Source organism: Pipra filicauda, unplaced genomic scaffold, assembly GCF_003945595.2.
Source record: "Pipra filicauda isolate LSUMZ 115617 unplaced genomic scaffold, ASM394559v2 scaffold228_size1260155_pilon, whole genome shotgun sequence".
NCBI classification, from domain to species: Eukaryota; Metazoa; Chordata; class Aves; order Passeriformes; family Pipridae; genus Pipra; species Pipra filicauda.
Genome location: NW_024104341.1, coordinates 456,248 through 480,311, shown reverse-complemented (window position 1 = coordinate 480,311; position 24,064 = coordinate 456,248). Strand labels below are relative to the sequence as shown.

Sequence of the window (24,064 nt, the reverse complement as noted above, 5' to 3'; positions counted from 1 at the left end):
CTGCATTTGCTGGTTTTCCCCATTACACAACCTGGTTAGCTATTTTTCCTGAATTAAAGTTACTCCCATTCCTTGCATGCTTCCATGATTACCCCACGATTATCTATGATGTAATTAAGAGCTCTGCCCATTTGGCATCATGTGTGCACTCTGGAGTAATGCACTTGGTGCCTTCTGGTTTCCAAGCAAGGCCATGGGAGGACAGACATTCAGCTGAGCGGAACCCAAAGGGTTTTCTCACTGAGACCTACCTTCCTGGCTTCATGGAAAATCTGTTTATTCTCCTTATGAATACCCAAAATACTTTTGGGACAACAGAAACAGAATTCTTATGCTTAAGCATAGTTCTTCCTTTTTCACTATAATTAAGAGTTGCCTGGAATGACTCACCTTTCCCATACACCCCCTCTTAATGACTTCCTCCTGGATTGTACCCTCCCAGCAATGCAGGCAGCCATCAGGGTGAGAGAAGAAAGGGACAACCACCCTTGGTATTTTCTTCAGACAAAACTGTTCCTGAAGTGTTCTTTCCTTAGTGTGTTCGTTATTGTTGTCCAAAAAATAATGAAAGGAAAAACGTGCCTATGTTAACTTGTCAAGGGAAGGAAGCAGGGCAAGAGGCTTGTTTTTAATTAGTCATTTTGTGAACATTTGTGCAAGGACAGAGTCTGCTGCCAAACAGCATCTCAATTAGCATGTCCCTGTGGGCAGACCTTGCTTGGGCTGATCTGTGGTTTACAAAGGTGGCAGAGAGAGAATCCTCTTTTATGTGTTGCTAGGATAGGAGACTGGTACAGTGGGTGCTGTCTGACTGGGAGCAGTGACCCAGTTCAGTAAACCTGGCTTGGCTTCTGTGGGACTGCAGTGGGGTGGTGCACAGGAGCAGGCTGTGGGACCCCACCAGGCATGGAGCAGGAAGCTGTTTCTAGTGCTTTGTTAGGGAAGAGAGGTGAAATGTGAAGAAGTAAGACATGGATGAGGCGGGATTTGAGAAAGTAAAAGTACACTGAGCAAAGACATGCAAACCCAGACAGCAGTTTTTGTCATTGGTTGGTATTCCTTTGCAAAGACCACTGTTTTTATCAAGTTCTCCAAACTTGGAAGGAATATTGGGAAGGGGAGGGCTGAAGGAGAATTGAAGGAAAGGAATATTTTTTTATTCAGAAAATTAATGAAGAGTATTTTTTCCTGGTGAAAACAACGTATGCATCCAGGCTTCAAAAAACACAGGATAATTTGCCACAGAAATATTTTAAAAGTTTTGGCGTTTTTGTCACACAGCAGAAGCGTGTTTTGCATCACTGAAACTCCCTGAGGAGTGCAGTAGCATTTCTCAGCATGTTAATTGTCACACAGTGCAGCGGGTAGCTTCTGCTCAGGAGAAGGGGTTGGCAGTAAAGAGATTAAAATGATGATTCAATCAGGAGACTCTCGGAAATCTGCCTAGTGACTATTTTTTTTTATAAGGACTCAGGCTCTGTGGCATAGTTACAAAGGAGGAATCTTAATTAAAATTAGCAGGCAGATGAAGCATTTGAATGGGCATCTTTCAATTCTTTTTCCCTTTCAGCTCACAGTAAACCCTCTTCTCCTTTTCTGTCTTTTCTCACAACAGCTTAAGTTTGCTTGAACAGTTTTGCTTGTCCATTTTCTTTCCATCACAAAAAAAAATCCCTTAAATTATACCCACTCTGGAATGTGATGCAAATAACTTGCATTTCTATGATTCCTTTCAGGCAGGAACAATTTAGAGGCAGTTCTGCCTCTTATCAGCCTGTGAGTTAGTCTGTGTATCACTCACTATCCCCTGTTACGGCTTGCGAAACAGGCACAGACATTAACTTAGGGTCTGCATCATAATTAGCTTTTGCTGGGTGTCCATAACAGAAGTTACATGTGGTTTATCTGCACGTTTATCAGATCAGAACAGAAATGTTGCTCAGCTCTGGCTTCAGCTGCTTCTGTTTCTGACACCTGTTGACAGTTAGGAATACATTTTTATGCACTAGGAAAGGCAAGCAAAAACTCTAACTGTGAAGATCTTAAAGCTGAAATAAGCCCTTGAGCTTTCATGTATACATATACATATGTATAAAACATGCAAGATTTCACTGCTACTAGCAAAACTCATGTCATACTACATGAATTCAGATATAGGTGTTATAAATAAGGGTAATCAACAATTTCATTTGCACCTTCTGTTTCACTACCCATTCATCATGCAGGAAAAGCAGGCAAGGCTCCATTGCCTGCTTTCAGCAGAGAAAACTCAAACCCATTTCATATGTACGGTGTCACTTCCTTAAACCAAATTTTCCTGGCAGAGCAGATAGCAAAGAAAGCACATGCTCTTGGAGTAAGTGACAACATTTAAAGGACTGACAAATGAAATTTATTTTTTTTATTATCATCATCATACAGTTAAACAGAGCACAAAGCCAGGTAACTTAGCTATTAAGTTCATTACATTCCTAGATTTTGGAACAACTTTCAGCTCAGCAACTCGCTATGTGTGTACTTTGCCAGGCAGAGCAAGCCAGCTCGCTGTATTTCTTGCTGGGGTTTGGAATTAAAATGTAGATTCAAAGCAGATGGGGATGTTTCTGCAGCAGCTGAATAGAAATACACAGAAAATGAGAAAACTCCTTCCCCTCCCCCTCCCAGTTAAAGTCAGCGATCATCTCGTTCGGACAAAGGCCTGTTCTTCTGCAGACCACATAAAATTATCTGTCTGGTGAAGCTCTGACTTTCCGTACTATCGGGGCTGTTTGTGAAGTGCCGGCGAGCCCCCGGGCCAGCGGCACCCACAGTGCTCGCAATGCCGCTGGTAGAGAGGAGCAGAGCGACCTCTGTTCAGGAACTCCTGCAACGCTTGCTTTACATACAAAGGGAGAGGAACACAAAACAACGAGAACCAGAATCAGCGATACAGAAAATTATTTCCTGGATGGCTGGTACCTCATCGGCATTCAATCTAACCTGTTCTGTACTGGAGCAGCACAGCAAAGCCATCCTCCTGGATTAGAGGTTAGTAAGTACAGACAGCTGGTCTCCCGTTGGATCTCTCCCGTACACTGACCTTGCATAGGGAATCCCTCCCTCCTTTATCCTTAGATAAACTCCCGTCGTCCCTGAAACTGGAATAACTGTGCCATCTCACAGTCACATTGCTTCTGCATCTGTCATGCTTTATTGTGAACCACCTTTGTTTTCGGCAGGGAGTTTCAAGCCATTACCTGCCTAAAACAGGATTCATTCAATGTGTTAGTGACTCTGAGGGTTTTCTTAACCCAGGCACAGGAAGATTTCTTGTATTTGCATTTTTCTTCTCTATTAACTGACCATTAAAAACAACAAACCCTCATCTCACCCTTTTTTCTCTAGAAAGCCAGCAGTTTCGTATCTGAATGCTGATTTATGCCATTCTACCCCTGGTGGGTGCATTTTTTTTTTCTACAAACTTTGGATCCCCCCTTCGCTCTTGCTGTTTCTTTTTCTGTGTCTTTTTGGTGTAATTGGTCCCAGCTTTGATACTATATCCCCCCCAAAGAGTTTCGTTCCTTCTCTCCTTAAAGAGTAATTTACCTTTTAGGAAAACACAACTGCCTCCCCCTGTGATACTGTCCTTATCTCCTCCATGCACAGCAAGAACTAGAATTTCTACTTCTTGAGAAAACACCCATAAGCTCAAGGAGAGAAAAGGTCAACTGTGACAAGGATTACGCATTTCTGTAACTCCTTCTATCTAAAAAGATTCCTATTCTATGTCTGAACTACAGAACTAGGGTTTACCCTTTCAAAAACAAAAATCTTGCTACACCTCTTGTATTGCCTGCTACAAGGTGAAGATACTGCTCTTTATTATGACAAAGGCCTGTTTTTCTGAATTGCTAAAATGCCATTGAAAGCTAAGAAATAATCTCTTTCTCTCACCCCTAAAGATAGCCAAGAAAAATCTTAGCTCTTTTTTAAAATTGGGAAGAATAAAAGAAAAAGGAATATAGAACTTTTTCTGTAGGACAAGAAGGAGAAGCATGAGATTTGCCTAGATTTTCTTTCTTCCTCAGCAGCTCTCAAATACAGCTAATGTTGAAATGAAAACAATAAAGCAACCAGCTGTGAGGACTGTAGAACGGAGGAAAGAAAGATTTTTGCCCATCCATTACTGATTCAGTTTCTCGCTGTAAAGCATTTGGCAATTTTTGTAAGACAGACACTGATCATGGACTGAAGTCAGATGGGGTATGAATATACATATCTTTCTGGGTGTGGGGAATCTTTCAGGAATATCTCTCTTATCTAAGACCCTGTGCTGTCATTTTGACTTTACTGGGCTTTGAGTCAAATGCTCAGATGCTAAATTGTCATGAGCAAAAATGCAGCAACACAGATGAGCAGGATTTCAGAATACGCATTCAGGAGCAACATTGTGGAGGGCAGGAAACTAATGAAACTATTTTGTGCATTTAAAAGTCACCAAAGATTTTAAGTGAAAAAGCAGTTTCTCATTTGTCATCTTGGGTGACTTGACTTTAGCTGAGCGTTGTGTCATGACTAGGAGATAACAAGTGACAGAACTGTGTAAATCTTCCCAGCAGATGATCTATTTGACAGTGTAACTTTGTCAAATGCACTAACTGTAACACTGAAAGAGAAAGCTGATGATCTTTGCTCTTTGGAGGTGTCAGGTACTTAAAATATTATCTGTCTTCTTCATTCAACTACTATAAATCTGTCTTTTTCCCTTTAAGAGAAGATTAGAATGAGATGAGAAGATGAGAACTACATAAACTAGACTTCAAAAATAAAGGTTTGGGGTTTTTCGTTACTTTTTAAAAAGGCTCACAGAAGAGCTTCCCTTCAAGCAAAAAACACAAAGAATGCAAATAAACATTGTCAAACCATGAAAGACTTAGTATTACAAAAGAAGAGCTCTGTGGGAGTTACTGGGGCATGACCAATATACAAAATACCACCGACTACTTTTCCTGTTAGTGCTTGTAGCACCTCTGAGTTACTAGAGTCTGTTATGTTTCTGTGTAAAATCTGATCTGGTCCACACAGTGTCAGTTTTCCAGTCCATTGCAATGGATGCAAAAGTTTATGGTCCTCTTTTCCCTGCAACTGTAAGCAAAGTAGCAAATCACTTTGCACTTATTTGAGTAGTTGCACCTAAAACTAAAACTAAATTATAAGGCCACAAGTACAAAAAGTTAACAGATGTTACAGCTGCTCCTCTTTTCAGCCTGCTTATTGTAAACCCACTAAGTCTCAAGCTGAGAAAGTTCATTTAAAACTTAGAAGTATAGCTATTGCTTTTACAATGCCTGTGAATAGTTTATCCCCGAACTTCTGGTCAGAAAAAAAAAAACTTATATACTGTACTATGTGCTCTACATGTTGCCATGCCAAGCTGTACACAGTTCATGGCCTGTGGCCACTCCTTTACAGACACACAAGCTGCAATTTGAACAGGCAAATGCACAGCCTCTCACTTCTCATGTTACTCCTAAGTCTCCTAAGTATTCAAATGAAGAATGGTACACAGATACAGACGTAGTGCCCAAAGAGGAACCAAAGGTGGGAATAGCATTTTGCAAGCTGCATTCCCCGAGGATGGAAAGGTGCTGGGGTTTCCCAGCCATGTCAGTCTGGGATGCGGTGGCAGTCTGGCTACCCTGAATCCTTCAGGGAGAGTTGTTGCTCAGCCCAACATGCACTAGTTACTGTTCTCATGTCTTCTGTGTCTTCTGCTTCTGAAAGATAATGTTGGGAGTACTTGCCTAAATTAATCTGTTTCCATATATTATAAATATGTGTCTGTACCTTAACAGAAAGAGGCAACAATGATACTCGGAATGCTTAAAAAATGTGTTCCCTGCATTTCGTACATTGTTATGTATTGGTTACTGTAGTTCCTTGTGAATCTGTATCTGTGGCTGTGACCTGTATAAGCAAAATAAATGGTAAGGGCTGCTGCCTTGTTCAAGCTGGAACGTAAATGAAGGCAAAGTGGTGTCACGTGCAAGCCCCAGTATCATTCAGTGGCACACTACTCACTGCAGGGAATGGGAGGGCTCTCCGGGGTGTTAGCCTTAAAGATGTGGTTTTGTAAATGCCATAGCTGGAATCTCAGGTCAGATGAGTAAGTCTGCTGGTACCAGGCTAGATGGAAGGAGAGGATTTCAGTGCAAGTTGGCAGAATCAAGAAAGCATACAGAGCTGCTCTGCACTGGGAGATAGAGAGGGTCATGTGGGCAACTTCCTATAAAGACTGATTTGAATCAGATCAGCTGACTGATCAAGGGGGAGCCTCTGTAATAAACACCTCACAAAGGTCACTGCCTGCCAATTCCAGGGTGCACATGCCAATCCCAGCAGGTGCCGCAGGAGCATCCCAACAACGGGAGACTCGAAGATCGTGTCTGTTGGCAGTCCTTGGTAATTTCATCTCCAAACACTACTTTTGGTGTTTGTACCCATTCAAATCTTTAGCTCTAATCTCTAGGTGCTGCACTGCCTTCCTCCAGCTTCAACTTCCTGCAGTTCTGTGGAACACATTCCCTCATCCCCATCCACTTCCTCTAGTTAACCTTGTAATGGAAAATCTCTCTCTAAACCTCTCTTTCTCTTCCCTGTTGCTACCTGAAGTACATCGATCTTTCCTCTAACACAAATACAATCCGAGACAACAAAAATCTGAGACAAAAAAAAAAAAAGGGAGAATTATTACTGCTGACTGCATATTTTAATCTTTTCCAGCAATTTCCTTTGTAATCCTGATTGAGCTTTTTAGTATTCGGTAGACGCAGGTTGTCCGCAATGGGTCTGTTGTAAAGGGGACTGCAAATCCTTGAGCTTTCTATTTTCCCTCCTCAAAATTTAAAGCAATAGCAATGCTTACTACCATTTAGTTATTTCCATGATAGCCTGTTTGATAAGTCAGGATTTAAAACCAAACATCAAAGTAGCGTCTTCTGTATCATGAAGGTTTGATTCATTTGCAAGGCAGTGTACATTGTTAGAAAGCAGTTCCTCAGCCCACAATACCAGACTGGTTTTAGCATAATCTCAGGATCATTTCTCAAGCTCATTGGCAGCAGCACCACTAGAGTTAAAATGTTTTGGTGTTCTGTTTTTGCTCTAACATCTTTTTGCTGATTTCCGAGTATCTTGTTTTACAATAGCCTCCTTCAGGCAATAGAGTCCAGAGCAAAACTTAATCTTCAGAGAACATAACAAAAGAAATCAGCCTTAGTTACCAAAAGATCATTAAGTAGTACCAGCTGTTTTCAAGACATTGAATTTTTTCAATGAAGCCAGAAAAAACGAAGCATAGACTAAGACTTTTGTGCTGCCTGGTTATATTGCAGTGTATGAGGAAACTTATGACAAGTCTGCCTCCACAGCTCTAGGAACAAGGGCTGGGGCAAGGAGCTCAGGCAGGGGGAGGTCGGGAGCTGCTGGGATTCCCATCAGTTTCCAGGATGGGACTGAGGCCCTGCAGGATGGTGCTGACACACGCCCTGTATCCACTGCATGCCCAGCCGGCCCCTTTGTTTGAAGAGAGGAGCATGGTTTTGTTTGGATTGGTCAGTGAAAGGACTTAAAAGTGCTAGAGGGAGAAGGCAGGAAACAGGATGGGCTCGGAGGCATCAGCACCCTGAACACAAACTCCAAACAGCTTCCTGCCATAATTTCTGTGATGGACAAGACATGCTGCAGAGTTGGTGCACAGCAGTATGGCAACACAGCCTGTCTCTAGCATTCACCTCATTTGCTTTAGTCCTTCACATGCTTTTTTTAAAGGTTAACTGGAGGTACTCCAGCATATTTTTTTCTGCTTATCTCATTTTTAGTTCTAATTTTACGTGCAACTAACTTTTCAGAACATTTGCATAATCATCAATACTTATCATAGACTTTTAAGACAATTTTGATTTGGGGAACTGAGGCATGCATCTGATTTTTTAAACGTCATTTCCATGCAAGCTTTTGTGAGCTAGATGAGGCTGTTAGGAAGGTTTGTTTGCTGGTGAATGTAATGAGCAGATAAACTTTGCCATTCATCATCCCCCACCCTTCCCACAGTAAAACTGTTAGCTCATTTTCTCATAATCAACCTGGCTGACCCTCAGATGTTAATAAACCAAAACTAAAATGCCCTTATATGCATTTTGACACTGGCATGCATGTTAGCTTAAATGACTGCATTAGACATATAGTATCCTGATAGCTGTGTCCTTCCTTCTCCCAGCCCCACCACTTTTTATTTAAGAAAAAGCAGCTGTCCATTGCCCCCAGAGGCTGTGTAGAAGTAATACTACCAATCCCAGACTGTGCTTTGTTTTCTTCTGAGCAAAAACGGTTGCATATATCAGAGCTTAATGCCTATCAGCCTTGATTTGCCCCCAAAACTGTTCTCTCCCTGGTGTGTTTTGGGGAAGGCAGGGGTGAAAGAGGGAGTGTAGGTTTGTGTTGGCAAGAAAAGCAGCGACTGCACTGTGCAATCACACTTCACCTACAATGACACGCATACGCTTACGGGAACTCAACCAGCGCAACGCAAGGCGTTCTTACCTACACCTGCATTCCTCAGCTTAAGACCACTGCAGCTGTTAGGCTGCTGGCTGAAGGACTAGCCTGGCAAACACTTTGCATAACCTTGCCAGCTAGGAGCAGTTCTAGAGGACCTGTGGGATCAGGTCCTCATTGCTAGAGGTGTGGATTTAAAGAACAAAAAGTCACCTCACCCTTTTGAGGAGAGTTCACCTGCTTAGGTCTTCTTAGGAAGACTGAAGGGAGGCATTTAAAAGGCTTCCATTAATTTTCATTATCTGTAGTAAAGAAGTTTACTTAAGCTGAAAAAAAAGTCTCAGCTATGATTTATGAGTTTCATTAAAAGTAGTCCGATATCTTAACATTTGTCTGTAGTTCCCAGCTTTCTAAATCCAGTTGAGTGTGTACTTTATAATGGCGAGCTTTTCATCCACAGTGCTTTTTTTGTGCACTAAGAGCATGACTGTGTTGTGGACAGACAATAATCAATTAGTGAAACAGTATCTCGTGACTGGGAATATGAAGTGGGCTTTGCGGGAACTGACAACAGCTCTTTTAGCTCACACGTTTCTGTATGTCTCTTAAATATCCCAGAATATCAAAGGTCTTTCATTAGAGCTTCATACTCTCTCAAATCCATGCAGGCCACTGGATACCTCAGAAGACCATGAACTGATGTGAGCCGGCAGCAAATGGCGCGTTGCCAGAATGAAGAACAACCGACTGTTTTCAAAGCTTTGAAAATATTTGAAAAGGAAGGACAGAGAGAGAAGTGTTGCAGTTCCCTTCAGGACTGCTCAAACACCGCTCTTCCAAGTGTCAGCTGTGGGAGTCTAAAAGTCTTAGTGAGAGTTAAAACACAATCTGCCAGTTCCTCCCGCTCCTTTTAGCTTGGCAGCAGTGAATTTTCTGCCTCTTCATGTTGCATCTCGCCACAAGGAAGAAAATTTAAACGGGAGAAACAATGTTGCTTTGAATTATTGGAAATTAAAGCAGGGATGCCTGCATGTTCTGAGATCCCAACTGTTTCTTGGCACAGGAATCCCAAGTTTCTATCCAGTCTTTTATTTTGGTTAAAGGGAGAAACTTCCATGTTAGAGCTGTGTTTTTAAGCAAACATCCCATTCAAAACATCTAGGCTTGTTACTGGTTTCCAGTTTCCCTGAAACACTGAAGGGAGATTCCATAAAAAAGGAAAAAACCTGTCTCCCTGTAATAAGCTTTTTTCTCTAGTAGTTCTCTTAAATGTTTTTTTGCCACAAAATACATAAAACTCCCCATACACTGCCCATTTAGACTTAAATATTATGAAGTTTTAAATGGCTATACATTAACTCCCCATTCTTTGGAAGCGAGGATATAACAAGATAAAAAGGAACTTGGAAATGGCCTCAGTTGTGTGGAAGCATGAACTGGAGCCTAGCACTTAGTTCTCAGAACAAGATTAATAGTGGCCTTCTAAAGAAAAACCTGAAAACTCTCTTGCACGTGATACAAAGCTAAAATTAGAAAGGGGGGGAACTTACTGTAGCCAAGATGGTAACTACAGAAAATCTGTTTTTCAAGGCAGTCTTAAGAAGCTTGGCTGAATAAATGCTGAATTGGTGGTGTGAATTGGGTGTCTTCTTGACTTAAAATTTGTTTGGGCCTGGGCCCTTTTATCTGAGATTAGCCAATGACCAAGTTCTTTCAAAGTTTCTATGCTGACTATTCAAAGTGAAAAGTTGTCCCATGTCTTCAACCTAAAACTGAAGGGGATGTCAACAGTACTCATGCCAAGCTCTCTTGTGCGCTTAGAACTGTGGCAAGGCAGTGCCGGCTCCCATGTTTCATTTCTCTCCCAGAGTTGTGCTTTTATCAAGGTTAGACCTCGACTGCTCTTAGGTTGTCAGCTGGCTCTGGTCATCAAAAGCACCTTGTCTTTCATCTCTTTAACATCTGGAGAGGCAACTGTAACTATTTTTTCAGATCTGGGTTTCAGCACAATAATCCATGCCATTGTTGCGTGTAGATTGCAATAACCCACATGAAGACTGCTCCTGAAGACCACACACGAATGCAGAAAGAAGCTGAATGGCAACCATAGCTCTAGGGAGCACCTTCTAATAGACCTCTAAAAATGCATTAGATTCTTATCTTCTGTGGTTCCTCAGCAGCAGTGGGAGTCAGAAGATATGTTTGTGCTAGTAGCTCACAGGCCTCAGCATACGGAAGTCAGGTTTTAAGGAAACAACCTCCTCTATAATGCTCTGTTAGAAGTAACAAGCCTGTTCTTTTGATTTCAGTGATTTACACAGTGAAGGAATAAAACTGATCTTAGTTACTGGGGGGAAAGCCAAGGTAATTCATACAGGTATTTGGAAGATTATATAGGCACATATTATAGTTGCTTGTATATCAAACATCTGAATTTGGAGAAAATCTAGCAGACTGTGGCACGTGCATAATGCCTCCAAAGAACAGACTGTGGATTTGCTTTGTGACCTCTGTGCATCTGGTCAGGGAACAAATGGTATGGATATAGATCCACCCAGGGAGGAGATCGGATGTCACGAACCGGGTTGTTTATTCTGTCTAAGAGGGGAGCATTAATGACAGTCTTCAGTTACATAGGGAGAAAGAAGCTGTAGCACAGAAGGAAAAAAACCTGCTCCGCATGTCTGTGGCAGATGGGATGAGCCGGTCTAAGCTTATGTTTTAAATGGTAGAAGCTTTCTAATAAGTAAGATTAATAAAGTACTGCATGTAACTGTATGTTATTATGCAACCCTCATCATTAGAGACTTTTGAAAACAGGTTGGAGTGGACTGGTACGTGTCTGGCTAGTGTTGCCCTGAAGCCAAGGAACAGGGCACCAACAAACCTATTTTTTCCATGTGTTTATGAGCAGTTGGTCTCGTTTGTAAGTCGTGAAAGGCACAAATTGGAAGGAATAAAACTAAATCACAAGTGGGCATGAAAACACATTTTTAAATCAAATCATGCAAAAATTAAAACAGCACAAGATCTTTCGAAAGCAGGTACCCTTGTTTTGGCTCAGCTTCTCCACCTTCACTGTCTGGAAGCAAATCCCCAGAAGGACATGCAGTGGCATGCAGCATTTCGCATATGGACACGAGGTATCTCGTGGCTCACCGCTCCTGGCAGGGATCCCCAGCACCTGCCCCTGGGGCACGTAGGCATGCACAGTGTACAGTGTGTAGTGTGGGAGCTGCCTCTGTGCTACCTCTCATTTCCCAAAGCATAGTTGCTGAAAATTGAGTTCACTACAGGATCCCAGCCTAGGTGTGCCAGAAGCATGAGAAAAACAGAGGAGGAATGTGTAGAGGGGTGTAAAGGCTACTACCATAGTGAAGCCAGTGAAGGGGCTGAAAGCTATGCTTTATCATCTGGATGTGCAGGAGCACCAGTGAGAGTAATCCTTGGAGTCATCAACCCTTCTCTTTGCATTCTCCTCCCTCTCCTCTCAGTACGACCTTCAACTTTTGGAGAAGAAATTTAAGAAAACTGCATTTCATCAAAAATTCTGTTTTCAACAGAACTGGGAGACCTACAGGATTTGAAGTTCAAAGGATAATGGAAAACAGAGCTGTGTAAACAGGTTTTCTGAGGACACTGCAGCCCACAACATTTTACTCTCTTCTATCAGTTCTTCCACTCATATGCCAAACAGGACCGTTTTTGTTCCTGTTTTCTAATGTTACTGTCCCAACACGATGAAACCCTGAAATCTTCAGCTTGACAGTGGTTTTTCCTTTTCCTTCCAGTGGCTTTTCACTCTGCCAAAAGCTGTGATGAAATCATCATGGATAACTGACCTTTGACTGGTGTTAGGAAGTCATCAACCCAAGAAATCCATGCTGTATCCAGGTCTGAAGCCAGATGGACAAAGATCACAGAAACTGGAAGATAATGATGACACTGACCTCTTGGTGACCTTCCCTAAACAGCAGGTTGATAACATCAAGTGTGTCTTGAAGGACGGTTCAGCCACCAATGCTTGTTTATCCTGGCGTGCTCACCAGAGGCTCATGGACTGCGGAGCTCGACCGGGATAGCGAGAGCCGTCAGCTATTGCTCTCGGGGAGCTGATGTTAATCAGCGGCCAGTATCATCATTACCATTTGACACATGGGGTAGCCGAGTACCGAGAGGAAAATCATCCCTCAAATTACAGCATTTCTCCAGAAATCAAAAACAGGTCTAAGCACCAGTCGTACACTGACAACACTGCCCAGCCTTTCCAGAACACACCTAACCTAGCACAGTAAACTGACTGAGATGAAGAAAAAAAAGAGACTTGGTTCTGTTTTCCAGCACCAGCATGTTTGCTGATGTTGAATTCATAGGCACTGGGGAATTACCCAAATGATACCCTTTGTGGGTCACAATTTGAAACAGTCTTGATGGTCCAAATGTCACAGGCATATGAGAGAAGTTTCTCATTATACCCAAGCATAGAAGGATCTCACTCAGCACACATTTATTTGAGCCCCCCTGGGATTTACGGCTGTAACTCTCATTCCCACAGCCTTCATATTGCAATCATCAGATACAAAGACTCTCAAACCAGCAAAGACAAAAGGGTGTTTTAGTTCAGCTTCCCTGAACATTTGTTAAAGATGTCTAATAGTCAAGGTAGTGCTCAAGAAATTGAGCAATACTGGTCTTAGAGTATGCTGGCATACCAGCACCCAAGATAATGTCAAAGAGGTTAACTGGGGGAGCAAATCCATCTGAATCCACCACATTTCTAATCTAAACTACTGAAAACAGCTTACAACTGGCAAGAACAAGCATAGGTGCCAACCTCATCTCGATTGATCTGCTTATTACAGCGAGAGGGTGCTTTTGTCTCTTAAATCCAACCTGGTTCTAAAGTTTCACCTTTTGGGAAACATTTCTGATTTAGTCATACTATGGTGGCATTACAAGCAACTACTTGAAGAGTTGTGTTCTTCTGTTGGAAGTGCTACATTTTACAGTTAGGTACAAAGTTTGTATAGGGTATAAATCACAAAAAATAGGAGTTGGAGAGCTGTGTGATGTATCATTATTATTTCTATTTCTTGCATTTTATATTCCTGAATTAATTTCCTTTGCATAATTGTTTTTTTCACCCGTATTGTAGAGGCATTTAATTTTTACTTCTCTTGATTTTATGCTATTGTTAGAATAGTGCCATTTTTCACATCTGAGTAGATATTATGCAGTATCCAGTCTTGTTGATGGTTATATAATGTAGCAAAGGGAAATCACTGTGCAGAGCAATTTATCTTTACTATAATGCCCTCTGTAGTAAGGTCAAAAATCTAACTGATTCAAGTGCTTTTGCAGTTAGACCATTGTATCACTGAAATGCAAGAACTGATGTCAGTAAATTGAGGAGGGGTTTAGCACTAGTTGATTTTAAAAATGCATGAATTATGAAGCTTCTGGCTTGGATAAGATTTAATGAATTATTAATCCTCATATGTCACAAATCCCATGCTCTTCATTCCCTTATGTCTGCTTATATCTATATTTGCTAGTCACCATTTTCCCCTGTAAATTAAGGTTAAATTAGCCATAAATTAGATAACAAATTTTATCCATCCCACATTTTCTTTTGTTTGACACAGATTATCATAGATCTAAATGCCAGAGAAGACAATTATATTCATGTAATATGACCTCCTGCAGAATACAGTCACAGTTTCCTTCAGGAATTTCTAGATTAACCCCTTAACTGCTCTTTGGAGCTACAATAAGAAGTTTAGATATTTTAGATATTTCAGATATTTGGATCTTTTTGAAAGAAATATAGCCTTAGCTAAAAATATTCAAGGGACAGGCAAGGCATGGCATCCTTATGCAAGTTTTTTCCAAAGTATTGCTAATGTCCTGAATAAATAAACTGTCCAAATGAAGAAACAGCTGAATGTAGTGCAAAAAGACTCTATTGTAAGCCACATAGCCCAGCTAACAACAGAGTGTCCTTGTCCTTCTGGGGCCTCCTTTACATCTGCCTTGAAGTTTCACTGTGTTTTCCTAAGCCACCACACTTGCAGCGGGGCAGCAGTGATGCTGGTAAGGAGCAGAGCAAATCCTTAGGGCATGTTATGGGGTTTAGAGCCTCAATTCACCTTGGGTATGAATGCAATGTCTCTTGAATCTGTCCTGCTCTTGCCTCTGCCCTAAAGTTTCCATGTGGAAGCTTGTATTGTTTTTCAGTATATAAACTTGGAGTACCTTAAGTGCAAAACATACAGGAAATCCTTAAACTATATCCCAGTTTTCAACTTTTTATCCCAGCAATAATGGGAATGTCTCATTAATAAGGAGGTTTGATGTGTTATGTCACCCATCAGCCATCTGAGTAACCTGCTCATCTTTTCTCCTCTAGGGACACTGGCAGCTGCTTACAGGTGTTAACCCGGGGCACAGCTGCAGCAGCTGGTACTCAGATAGGCCAGAGAAAAATTACATCCCACAATAACCACGTGGCCACAAATCATTGTGCTGAGCATCATTATAACTTCTTACACATGTTGTTCCAATTTTAAATTAGAGAAAACTTTGACACAGAGTTAATCAGAAACAATTTCACATGTGTGCAAGTCCAGAAGATTTAAGGGTTAAAAGCAGATATTGAGCTTTCTGATAATATCATGTATGAGTGTCCTTATTTAGGAATAACCACTCGTGCCTTTTCTCAAATTTTCATTGATTAATTAAATAGGAAAAGAAAACCCCTTAACTCCATGTGTTGGAAGTTTAGGATTTAGAACTCTTTGTCAGAGGCATAAGCTTCAGAGGAGAGATGCAACTGCACAAGAGCACATAACAATACATAGCAAATCAAGCCACAAATGAACCCAGGTATTCTACACAGGTGATAGGAGCAGGAGAGTGTAAGCAGAAAGTACGACTTGCCAAACTGGAGTCTGGCAAGACATAAAGGTAAATTCACCTCTTGTCTAGAAAGTGCTGCAGAGGTTTCTTGTCTGGAAGCAGTTTAGACCTCTGAGCCATCCGGCAGTGGCAGAAGGGTGCCAGCAGGATAGAGGCTGTGGCAGCACTCCAGGAACAACCCAGTGAGCCATCAACAAGCTTCCAGGTGTCTAACTATTGCTTTCCTGAGTCTCATCCTGATAATCAGTTGAGCACAAGTCAGCTGAAGCCATGATCTGAGGAGGTATATTTCTGCTGGGAAGAAAAACCTCTGAGGAGATAAATGTCTATCTGAGCTAACCCCAGAAGGGGAAACAACCCATCTGACATCCCACCTTTTGATCATTTCAGGGCCACAAGTACTCTACCACAGCATCCCCCCACCTACTTTTTCTCCTGGGAATCTTGCCTAGTTTTGCAGAAGACTGTACTCCCCTGCAGTGGGTCTGTTTGTCCATTCATTCATCTGAGCTGCTTTGCATTCACAAACTCCCCACATATGGGTGCTATAGAAAATAAAGTATGAACCTCTAGAACTGGCTAAAAGTAAAGGATTTTCCATGAAAGAAAATGATGACTTAGAGTACGTTTGTTGCTGCAGAAATGTATGGTGCTCTCTTAACAATACGTTCCACAGTATTGTACTGATAAGAGGTGGTAAAAATATGCCAAACTTGCCCATAAAACAAACAATGAAAAAATCTCAAACTCTTGCTCAGTACCTGATTTCCAGTTTGTGCCCCATATGTGGCAAGAAATAAATGTACATACATCAATTGCATCTGAAAAAATCAAAGAGTGGTAGTCTGAATTATAACTTGAATGCATATTGGTGGGATGAGATGCTGATCCATTTGCACAGTAATGTGCTATATTTAAGTCACGCATCGTGGCATCTTCAAAGAGGCCAGTCATAATTATGATGGATTAGACTGCAGAGTCAGTCCTAGATGCAGTAATTGTTTCACAGATGCTGCTGATGTGACTTGAATTTCTAATGGATTATAGCTGAAGAAAAATATGTGGAGCTTCCAAATGGTCTGGATAAAATACGGTTATGGGAAAGAGAAAAAAGACTAACTGCTACATTTAGGGAAAGGTAGATTTACTTTGAGAGGCAGAGAGTTCACCCCACAATAATTATCAGGAAGACTACAAAGACTTAAGGAGCAGCCAGGTCTACTTAGTAGTAAGCTGTAAGAATATCTTCATGGTGTCCCCATTAAAACCAGTAATAAAGGTATCATTGCCATTTATCTTTTTCCATTTCTATACTACAAATTATTGCTGTGATTTGTAGCTGCTTGAGGAAGATTTGTACTCAGGTGTCACATAAGGATAGTGATACTTGAGTGTAGAGAGAGAGACAAAGAAGTGTAATGCAAAGTCACCATAATCGTAGATGCATTTCAAAGAATGCAAATCTGGCACTTTAATGGAAGAATGGACTTCGTATTTTAACCAAATTATTCCCATGGTGTTAGCAATACCTAATGCCAGTGCCTTTTACAGGAGATGGTCAGAATTTGGGGGAGCTGGTTGACTAATACCATGAAGTCTTTGAGAATACTGTGAATAATAGTCCATGTCACACACTGAAGATAACCTTGTGGGTTTTGAGGACAGCATGAACCTAAGACTCTTTTCTGGACCACAGATGTGCTCCTTTGAGAGATTTGCAAGCTAAGTTTAGAGAAGTTGGGGAGCCCCCACTTCTAAACAAAAAGGTATTTTTACCTATCAGTAAGGAATTGAAAAGAAAGATTGCCTGGGAATTATCAGAAGGAATTTAGTTGCAACCCACAGGATACACCAGAACACAAGCAGCAAGGCAGACTTTGAGGGCTAGAGAAAGTTTGTCATGGCTCACTCGCACAGACTAAAACTTTTTAAAAGGGACTTAATCTTGTAGAAGCAGCTTGATGGCACAGTGTTAATTACTATGATGCCCTTTATTTCATTTCATAGTTGCAAAATACAGCAGCCCACACACTCGTGTCTGAGTTGCGGTTTACCTGCAGTTTTTAGGTATGAAAGGTGTGAAGGCAAAGAATGGCTTCCAAATTAGGCTGACATTTTATTTTTTAGATATTCTGGGAGCATCATTCTGCTGCCTGGCCTAGAATGACACATCAGAGGAATCCTTTTCACACTGCTTTCTGCTAAACACGAAACATCATCTCCCTGGGAAAGCTCCACAGGCTCATGTCTTGTGGTACTATAAAGCTAGGATGGGAAATATACTGAAATATATCTAGAAGGGAAGAAGCCTTCCTTACTTTGTCAAAAAAATAGGCCAGGTTGACAAACATTCTTTTCCATCTCCCTGTTCTTAGCTTTCCCTGCAAAAACTCTATTTTAGAGTACTTTTACTTGCAGAGAGAACTTCTCTCTTTCTGTCTTACAAAACATAAACTGAGTAAAGGAAGAAAACAAAAAAGAACTTCAGGAGGTCAAAAGTAAATCTAAAAGCAAGTTTGGGATATGGAGGAAGGGAATACAGGTCATTGTATAGGTGCTTGCCAGTCAAAATGTACATTTGAATTATCCTGCTACTGAAATCAGAGCTGCAAGCAGAGGGGAGTCTGCTGGATGAAATAAATTTCATTAATTAGTATTACTTTTAAAAGCATTTTAAAATCATATTACTCAACTGACTAAAGCAATATTGCACTGAAAACGGTATAAGTTACATTTAAATAACATTTAAAATTACATGTTAATAACATAAAAATATTAATGTAAATTAAAATTATTATGTAGATAAATACATAAGCAGAGCAACCATGATGGGAGAATTTTTTTCAGTTGAGTAGCCCTTCCTTTGTAGTGGCAATACCAGCCACATGTAGTGTTTCTCCTGACTTGACAGTCCAACCAGGGATGTGGTAATGGAGGACCATTCAGATTCCCCTTTATGCAAACTAAAAGTAAAAGCTTCAGAACAAAGCCATTTACATGTCCAATTTTTTTCTGTGCAACTTCACATCTGTAAGACCCACTGTTAGTCTGTCTTCTGTCATTTGTGACTGGTTGAGAGTCATAAAGCCAACAATGAATAAATTACAAGCAGAGTCAAACAAGGGCTTTATCTGTGTTAACTGAGACTGTGAATCCTGGGAAGATCCATGTGAACAGGATTAGCTTGTCATTATATGGAATTTGTTGACTGCACATTGTCAGTACTTCTATCCAGCTAAAACCTTCACTTTGTAAATAAAATATAAAGAGTATATGAGAAAATGGGTTTTCCCATCCAAACAAAGAAGAAAGAAATGCTAGCTTCACAGCTGTTCAAAACCCAAATGCATAGTTTAAGCCATGCGTGATGTCTATATGTAAATGTTAAAGGATACTAATGCCTGAAAAAGTACCACTTCCACCAAACCTTTCAGAAATCACTCAGCTTGTTTCTGCCAACACTACCAAGGTGTTGATGAACTGTAAGCGTTCCTATGGACAGCAGTCAAGCATGGCTTTTTCTAATGTGTACTGTGCCACTTACGTGCTCTTTAGGAATGCCAGTTTTAAAAGACCCTGTCAGACAGCTGAGGACATTAAAAAAAGGACATTTTCGCCTCTAACTGACAAACTTGGTGGCAATAATCCTTCAAGTCAGACAAAAGAGGTTTGGCACACTTAATCAAATGAAGGGATTAGCACCAAGTCTGGGAACCATGGTTTCAGCATGACTTTTTGCCTTACCAAGGGCAAAATGTGATGACAGATGAGTCTGTGCAAATCATTCAAAAGCAGAGAATATTTTTTGCGCCATTATGAGATATTTTTTCTGGTAAAATGTTTGCTTGTGTGTTAAATGGCGGTAAGGAAGCCTCTCTGTATTTTCACTCTTCATCTTCAAGAATAAGTCCTTAAGAAAAAGGGAGACATGGGCTGCAAAATGCAATAGGATAGTGAAACACTATTACAGGTGAGCCTGCAAGCTCACGCTGTGTATGGGAGCTGGTCGGGGCATCGGGTGCTTGAATGCTGCAGGAATTGTTGGTAACTGGCTGTCCATCCGTGGAAACTAAAATTGACTTGGATTCTCTCCCGTTTCTTTTCTCCCTCAGATACATTTGGAGGGTAGCCTTGTGGATGGCCCCGGAGCAGGCCAGATGGAACAGGACAGAACCAACCATGTTGACGGCAATAGATTGAGTCCGTTTCTAATACCGCAGCCTTCTCACGTGTGCCAGCCAGAGCCTTCTGCGGTGAAGCTACAGAATGGAAGTCCAGCAGCAGAGAGGCCTGGAGTTGAAGTAAACGGAGACCACAAACCGCTATCCATTAAAAGCAACTACGGAGTGCCCCACCCGAAGGGAAGTCCAAACAACCGCGTGAGCCCGGACCTTTTACAAGACAAGAAAGTATATTCCAAATATATGCAAAATGGTGGGATAAAACGCACTTTTAGTGAGCCCTCTCTGTATGGACTTCATGAGAGCAAAAAAGTGAAACAAGACAAGGAGGTAAATGGAGAAAAAGCTGAGCCAGAGGATAACAGTGAAAAACCAAGCGTCTCCAATTCTTACAGTGAGAAGAAACCTGAGAGTTTTACAAGACAAGAAAATGAAGCTTCAGATTTGATACCGTCTACAAGATACAACAGTGGTGGTTCAGAAAACTCTCATGACCTCCTGATTCAGGATGAGCAGGAGCAGGAAAACATTCATTGCCACAACAGGGACATTGTCTTACTACTTAAGAACAAGGCAGTGCCAATGCCTAATGGTGCTACAGTTTCTGCCTCTTCCATGGAAAGCATGCATGGTGAACTCCTGGAGAAAACACTGTCTCAATATTATCCAGAACATGTTTCCATAGCAATGCAGAAGAACACATCTCATATCAATGCCATTACCAGTCAGGCTACTAATGAGTTGTCCTATCAGACGACGCATTCATCCCATACCTCAGGGCAGATCACTTCCCCACAGACCTCAAACTCTGAGCTGCCTCAAGTGCCAGCTGTAGTGGTTACTGAGGTCTACAACACAGAAGACTCCAGTAAACCACCTGTATTGCCGGGAAGCTGTTTGCTTCAGAAACCAGAACTACAGCTACAGCAACAGATTCCAGGCTATGATCCACACCAGTTACCCGTAGGAAGCAGTAACGTTCATGGAAGCATAGGGCAGGTTCCCAAACAAGACCTCTCTTTAAGTTCCAGCAGTAACCTGCAAGCTCAGAGCACTGCTCTGGAAAGGTACTCTGAGCAAGCAGAAAATAATGGTGCTTTCTTTACACAGAACTCAACGTTTCACAAAGATTCCTCCACTCCTCCTGCTCCAGAAATGAACAGTGCCCTGTCTGCCATGGTGCAAGAAGGACACCATTCCTATGACAGCAGATGTGAAACTCTTCCTGGGAAGATAAAGAATGAAGGACAACAGGAGGGACCAATGCCAGAAAGTCCCAGCCTCAGCCAACAACAACTTCACCCTCAGCAGAGACTTCTGCAGCAGGCACAAACGTCACAACAAGGTGTCAGTGAAAGCAACCCACAAGCTGCTGTGGCCTCCTCAATTCAGCAGTGCCCTGAAGAAGTGACGCTGGCGTCAGAACCTCCCCTCCAAAACCTGCACGCGCGCGGAAGTGAGGGTGAGTTGCAACAACACTATCAGCATTTCCCAGGACAGAGAGAACCTGAGACTCCTCCCGACAAAGAAAAGGACCAAGTGAAAGAGCCTGTCCAACAGGCTCAACATTATTCAAAACCAGCCTGGATAGAACTGGTTTCCACGCAGTTCCGCCAGAGAGAGCCTCCCCAAAAGCCCAGCGAAGCATTACTGCGATCAATTCTTCAGTGCCAGCCAAACACAGCCCAAACAGTCTACACAAAACAGTATGCTGGAAGTCCTGATTCTTTAAAGGGGCCTTCAGGACAGCCCCGGAGCCAGAAGATAATGCAACAGGAACAACTTCCTTCGCTGTACAAAAGTGAGAGCTCCCAGCTGCAGCCGCATCCCCCAGCTGACCAGCAGCTGCCGTTCCAGAAACACTCACCACAGCCACAGCTCACAAAGGTGGATTCCCTACTCAAGTCCCAAGTGCAGCAACACCTTCCGCAGCAGCTCCATTTCCAGGAAAGACCAGAAAAACAAGCTGAACAGCCTTTAGGAGCCCCCTTGAAACAGCAGCACCTGAATCCCCAGCCAGGGGAAAATGGGCAGTTCTTGCATTCACACATTTTGCAACAGATGCTTCAAAAACAGACACATCGGGTGCAACTGCCATGCAGTCCACAGGTAACCTCAAACCATCAGCAGTCTCTGCAAATGAAAAATAAAGACCTGCCCCGAACTGTATCCCACTCCCAAACCAATGCTGAGCAGCTTCTAGACAGGACATCCTTCAATCAGCTTAAAGTAGAGGAATGTTTCCAAGCTGGGAATAAGTACATGAAATCAAATGCATTCCCACTGCCTCACCCTCAGCTAGGCCTAGAGCAGGTGCGTACCATGAACAACAAAGCTCCCCTGCACACTCAGAAGGCAAAGGCTAGTCTCCAGCACCCATGCCCAAACAACATGCACTTGGTTTCCGAGAAGAAAGGAAGCGCCGCCAATACAGAACGCTTTGGAGCCAACAAAATGCAGGACTTGCAACATGTTCAGTATTTTTCAAATGACTTGACCACAAAGCAAGATGTGAATCACTGTTTTCAAGAACAAGAGCAACGGACACAACAAGCCTCAGTTTTACAGCTACCGCCACTCCAGCCATCACAATGTTATGGTGCTAGTCTGAACCAAGACCTCCCGAGCAAACAAGCTCCACAGATTCCTCAGCAGTACTTACCACACAGCCAAACTGCCCCACACTCCCAAGATCAGAGAGGCTGTCATTTGCAGTCCCAGACTCCTAAGGATTTTCAAAAGCATGCTGCTCTAAGGTGGCACCTCTTGCAAAAACAGGAGCAGCAAGCATACCAGCAGCCCAAAACTGAGATTGGTCCCAGTGCAGCACGCAAGCCTATCAAAACTGAGGCTGGCACAAAGTCTAATGTCTGCATGCGCCCATCAGCTGGACAGCTGGAAAACAAAATGTGGAAAAAAACAATTAAACAAGAGAATCAGCACTTTGGCTGCGAGAACATGCAACAAAAGAGCATCATTGAAACAATGGAACAGCAGCTAAAACAGATACAGGTCAAATCACTGTTTGATCATAAGACTTTTACTCTCAAATCACCCAAACAAGTGAAGGTTGAAACAGCAGGCCCTATTACCATTCTGTCAAGAAATACCAGTGCTGCAGACTTTGACACTCAGACTCCAATCTCAGATCAGCAAGCAAACTTGTCTGCTGAGAAAACCCCGACCAAAAGAACAGCTGGAACTGTTCTCAATAATTTTTTAGACTCACCTTCCAAGTTATTGGATACTCCTGTAAAAAATTTATTGGACACACCTGCCAAAACCCAGTATGATTTCCCATCTTGCAGCTGTGTTGGTAAGTGCTGAGATGTACTAAAAACATACTAGTTCACAGGAAGGAAATGAACCTTCAAGTTGGGATCATGGGGTTAGTTGGATGTTTTTGTTGCAAGATTTTTTTGGGTGGGTTTTTTTAGAACAGTAATTAGGGAAGACTTACAAAACTAGAATTTTATACACTTATGCCTACTCCACTTACCAACCCTACGCATGGGCCCTTTCTCGTTTCATAAAGCAAATACCTATTTGATTTTTCAGTCAGAATGCTTATGGCCTCACATCCATTCTCCTTGAGCAGTAGACACATAATAACAACATACTGATAAAAAGTAGGTCATAACTTCATAACCTAATTTATTTGTCAAGGTTAGAGATAGCATTTATAAACATATCCTGGATCCAAAACTTGAGATCCTTATGCCATTTTTTGCTCTAACAGTGAAATTGCTGAAGTTTCCCTCAACAAAGCCTAAGCAAAAAAAACAGATGTCAGATTATTCCTCACTTGTTGCAAGAGTTTATCCTCCCTTTCATGCACTTGTCTCCTGTAAGGCTAAAGAGATCAGCAGTTCTTAGAGAAGCTACACAAGCAGCACCAAAGAAAGCAGTGAGGGGGACCCTCAGTGTTTCTTCATAGGCATACCCAGTCTCCAAAAGCTGGAAAAATAAACCAGAGGGAAGCAAAGTAGAGTGACAGGCATGGCCCCATAGCCTGAGCTTCCATACAGTACTGACACTGCACACAGCCAGGTCTAACAGGCACTTTCAGACTCTAGTGGATAAACTATTCAGGCTGAGACAAAAGGTTCAGCAACAAAAAGGGGTGGGGGGGGGGGTAAGGAAATAAAAATCCTTGTTATAGTTTCAGTTACTTGGATTTTGTACCAACTATAAAAGAGGAATGTTGAATCAATGCTCCTCCAGAATTGCAAAATGGACCTTGCTTGGGGCTATGTCTCAGAGATGATCCATGGGAACAAAAATAGGAGATAGTGTATTTCCAAAGCTACCAGGAAGAAAACTGGAAGCCAGTTCCTTGCTGTTCCTTGTTGTTTTATAAGAAACAACCTCTAAAATTTAGGTTTTTTGAAAACACAGTTGTTTGTTGGTTGTTTTTTTTATATAATTTC

The 24,064-nt window shown here is 41.9% G+C and overlaps 1 protein-coding gene across 2 annotated transcripts in view; it reads left to right on the top strand.

The window, feature by feature from the left end:
* Positions 1–24,064, top strand: part of TET2 (tet methylcytosine dioxygenase 2) — a 71,726-nt gene that overhangs the window by 28,399 nt on the left and 19,263 nt on the right. For both annotated transcript variants that reach the window (XM_027717897.2, XM_027717896.2), the window contains exon 2: positions 19,566–22,950. In XM_027717897.2, the coding sequence (XP_027573698.1) occupies positions 19,566–22,950 (3,385 nt within the window). The remainder of the gene's footprint in view (positions 1–19,565; positions 22,951–24,064) is intronic.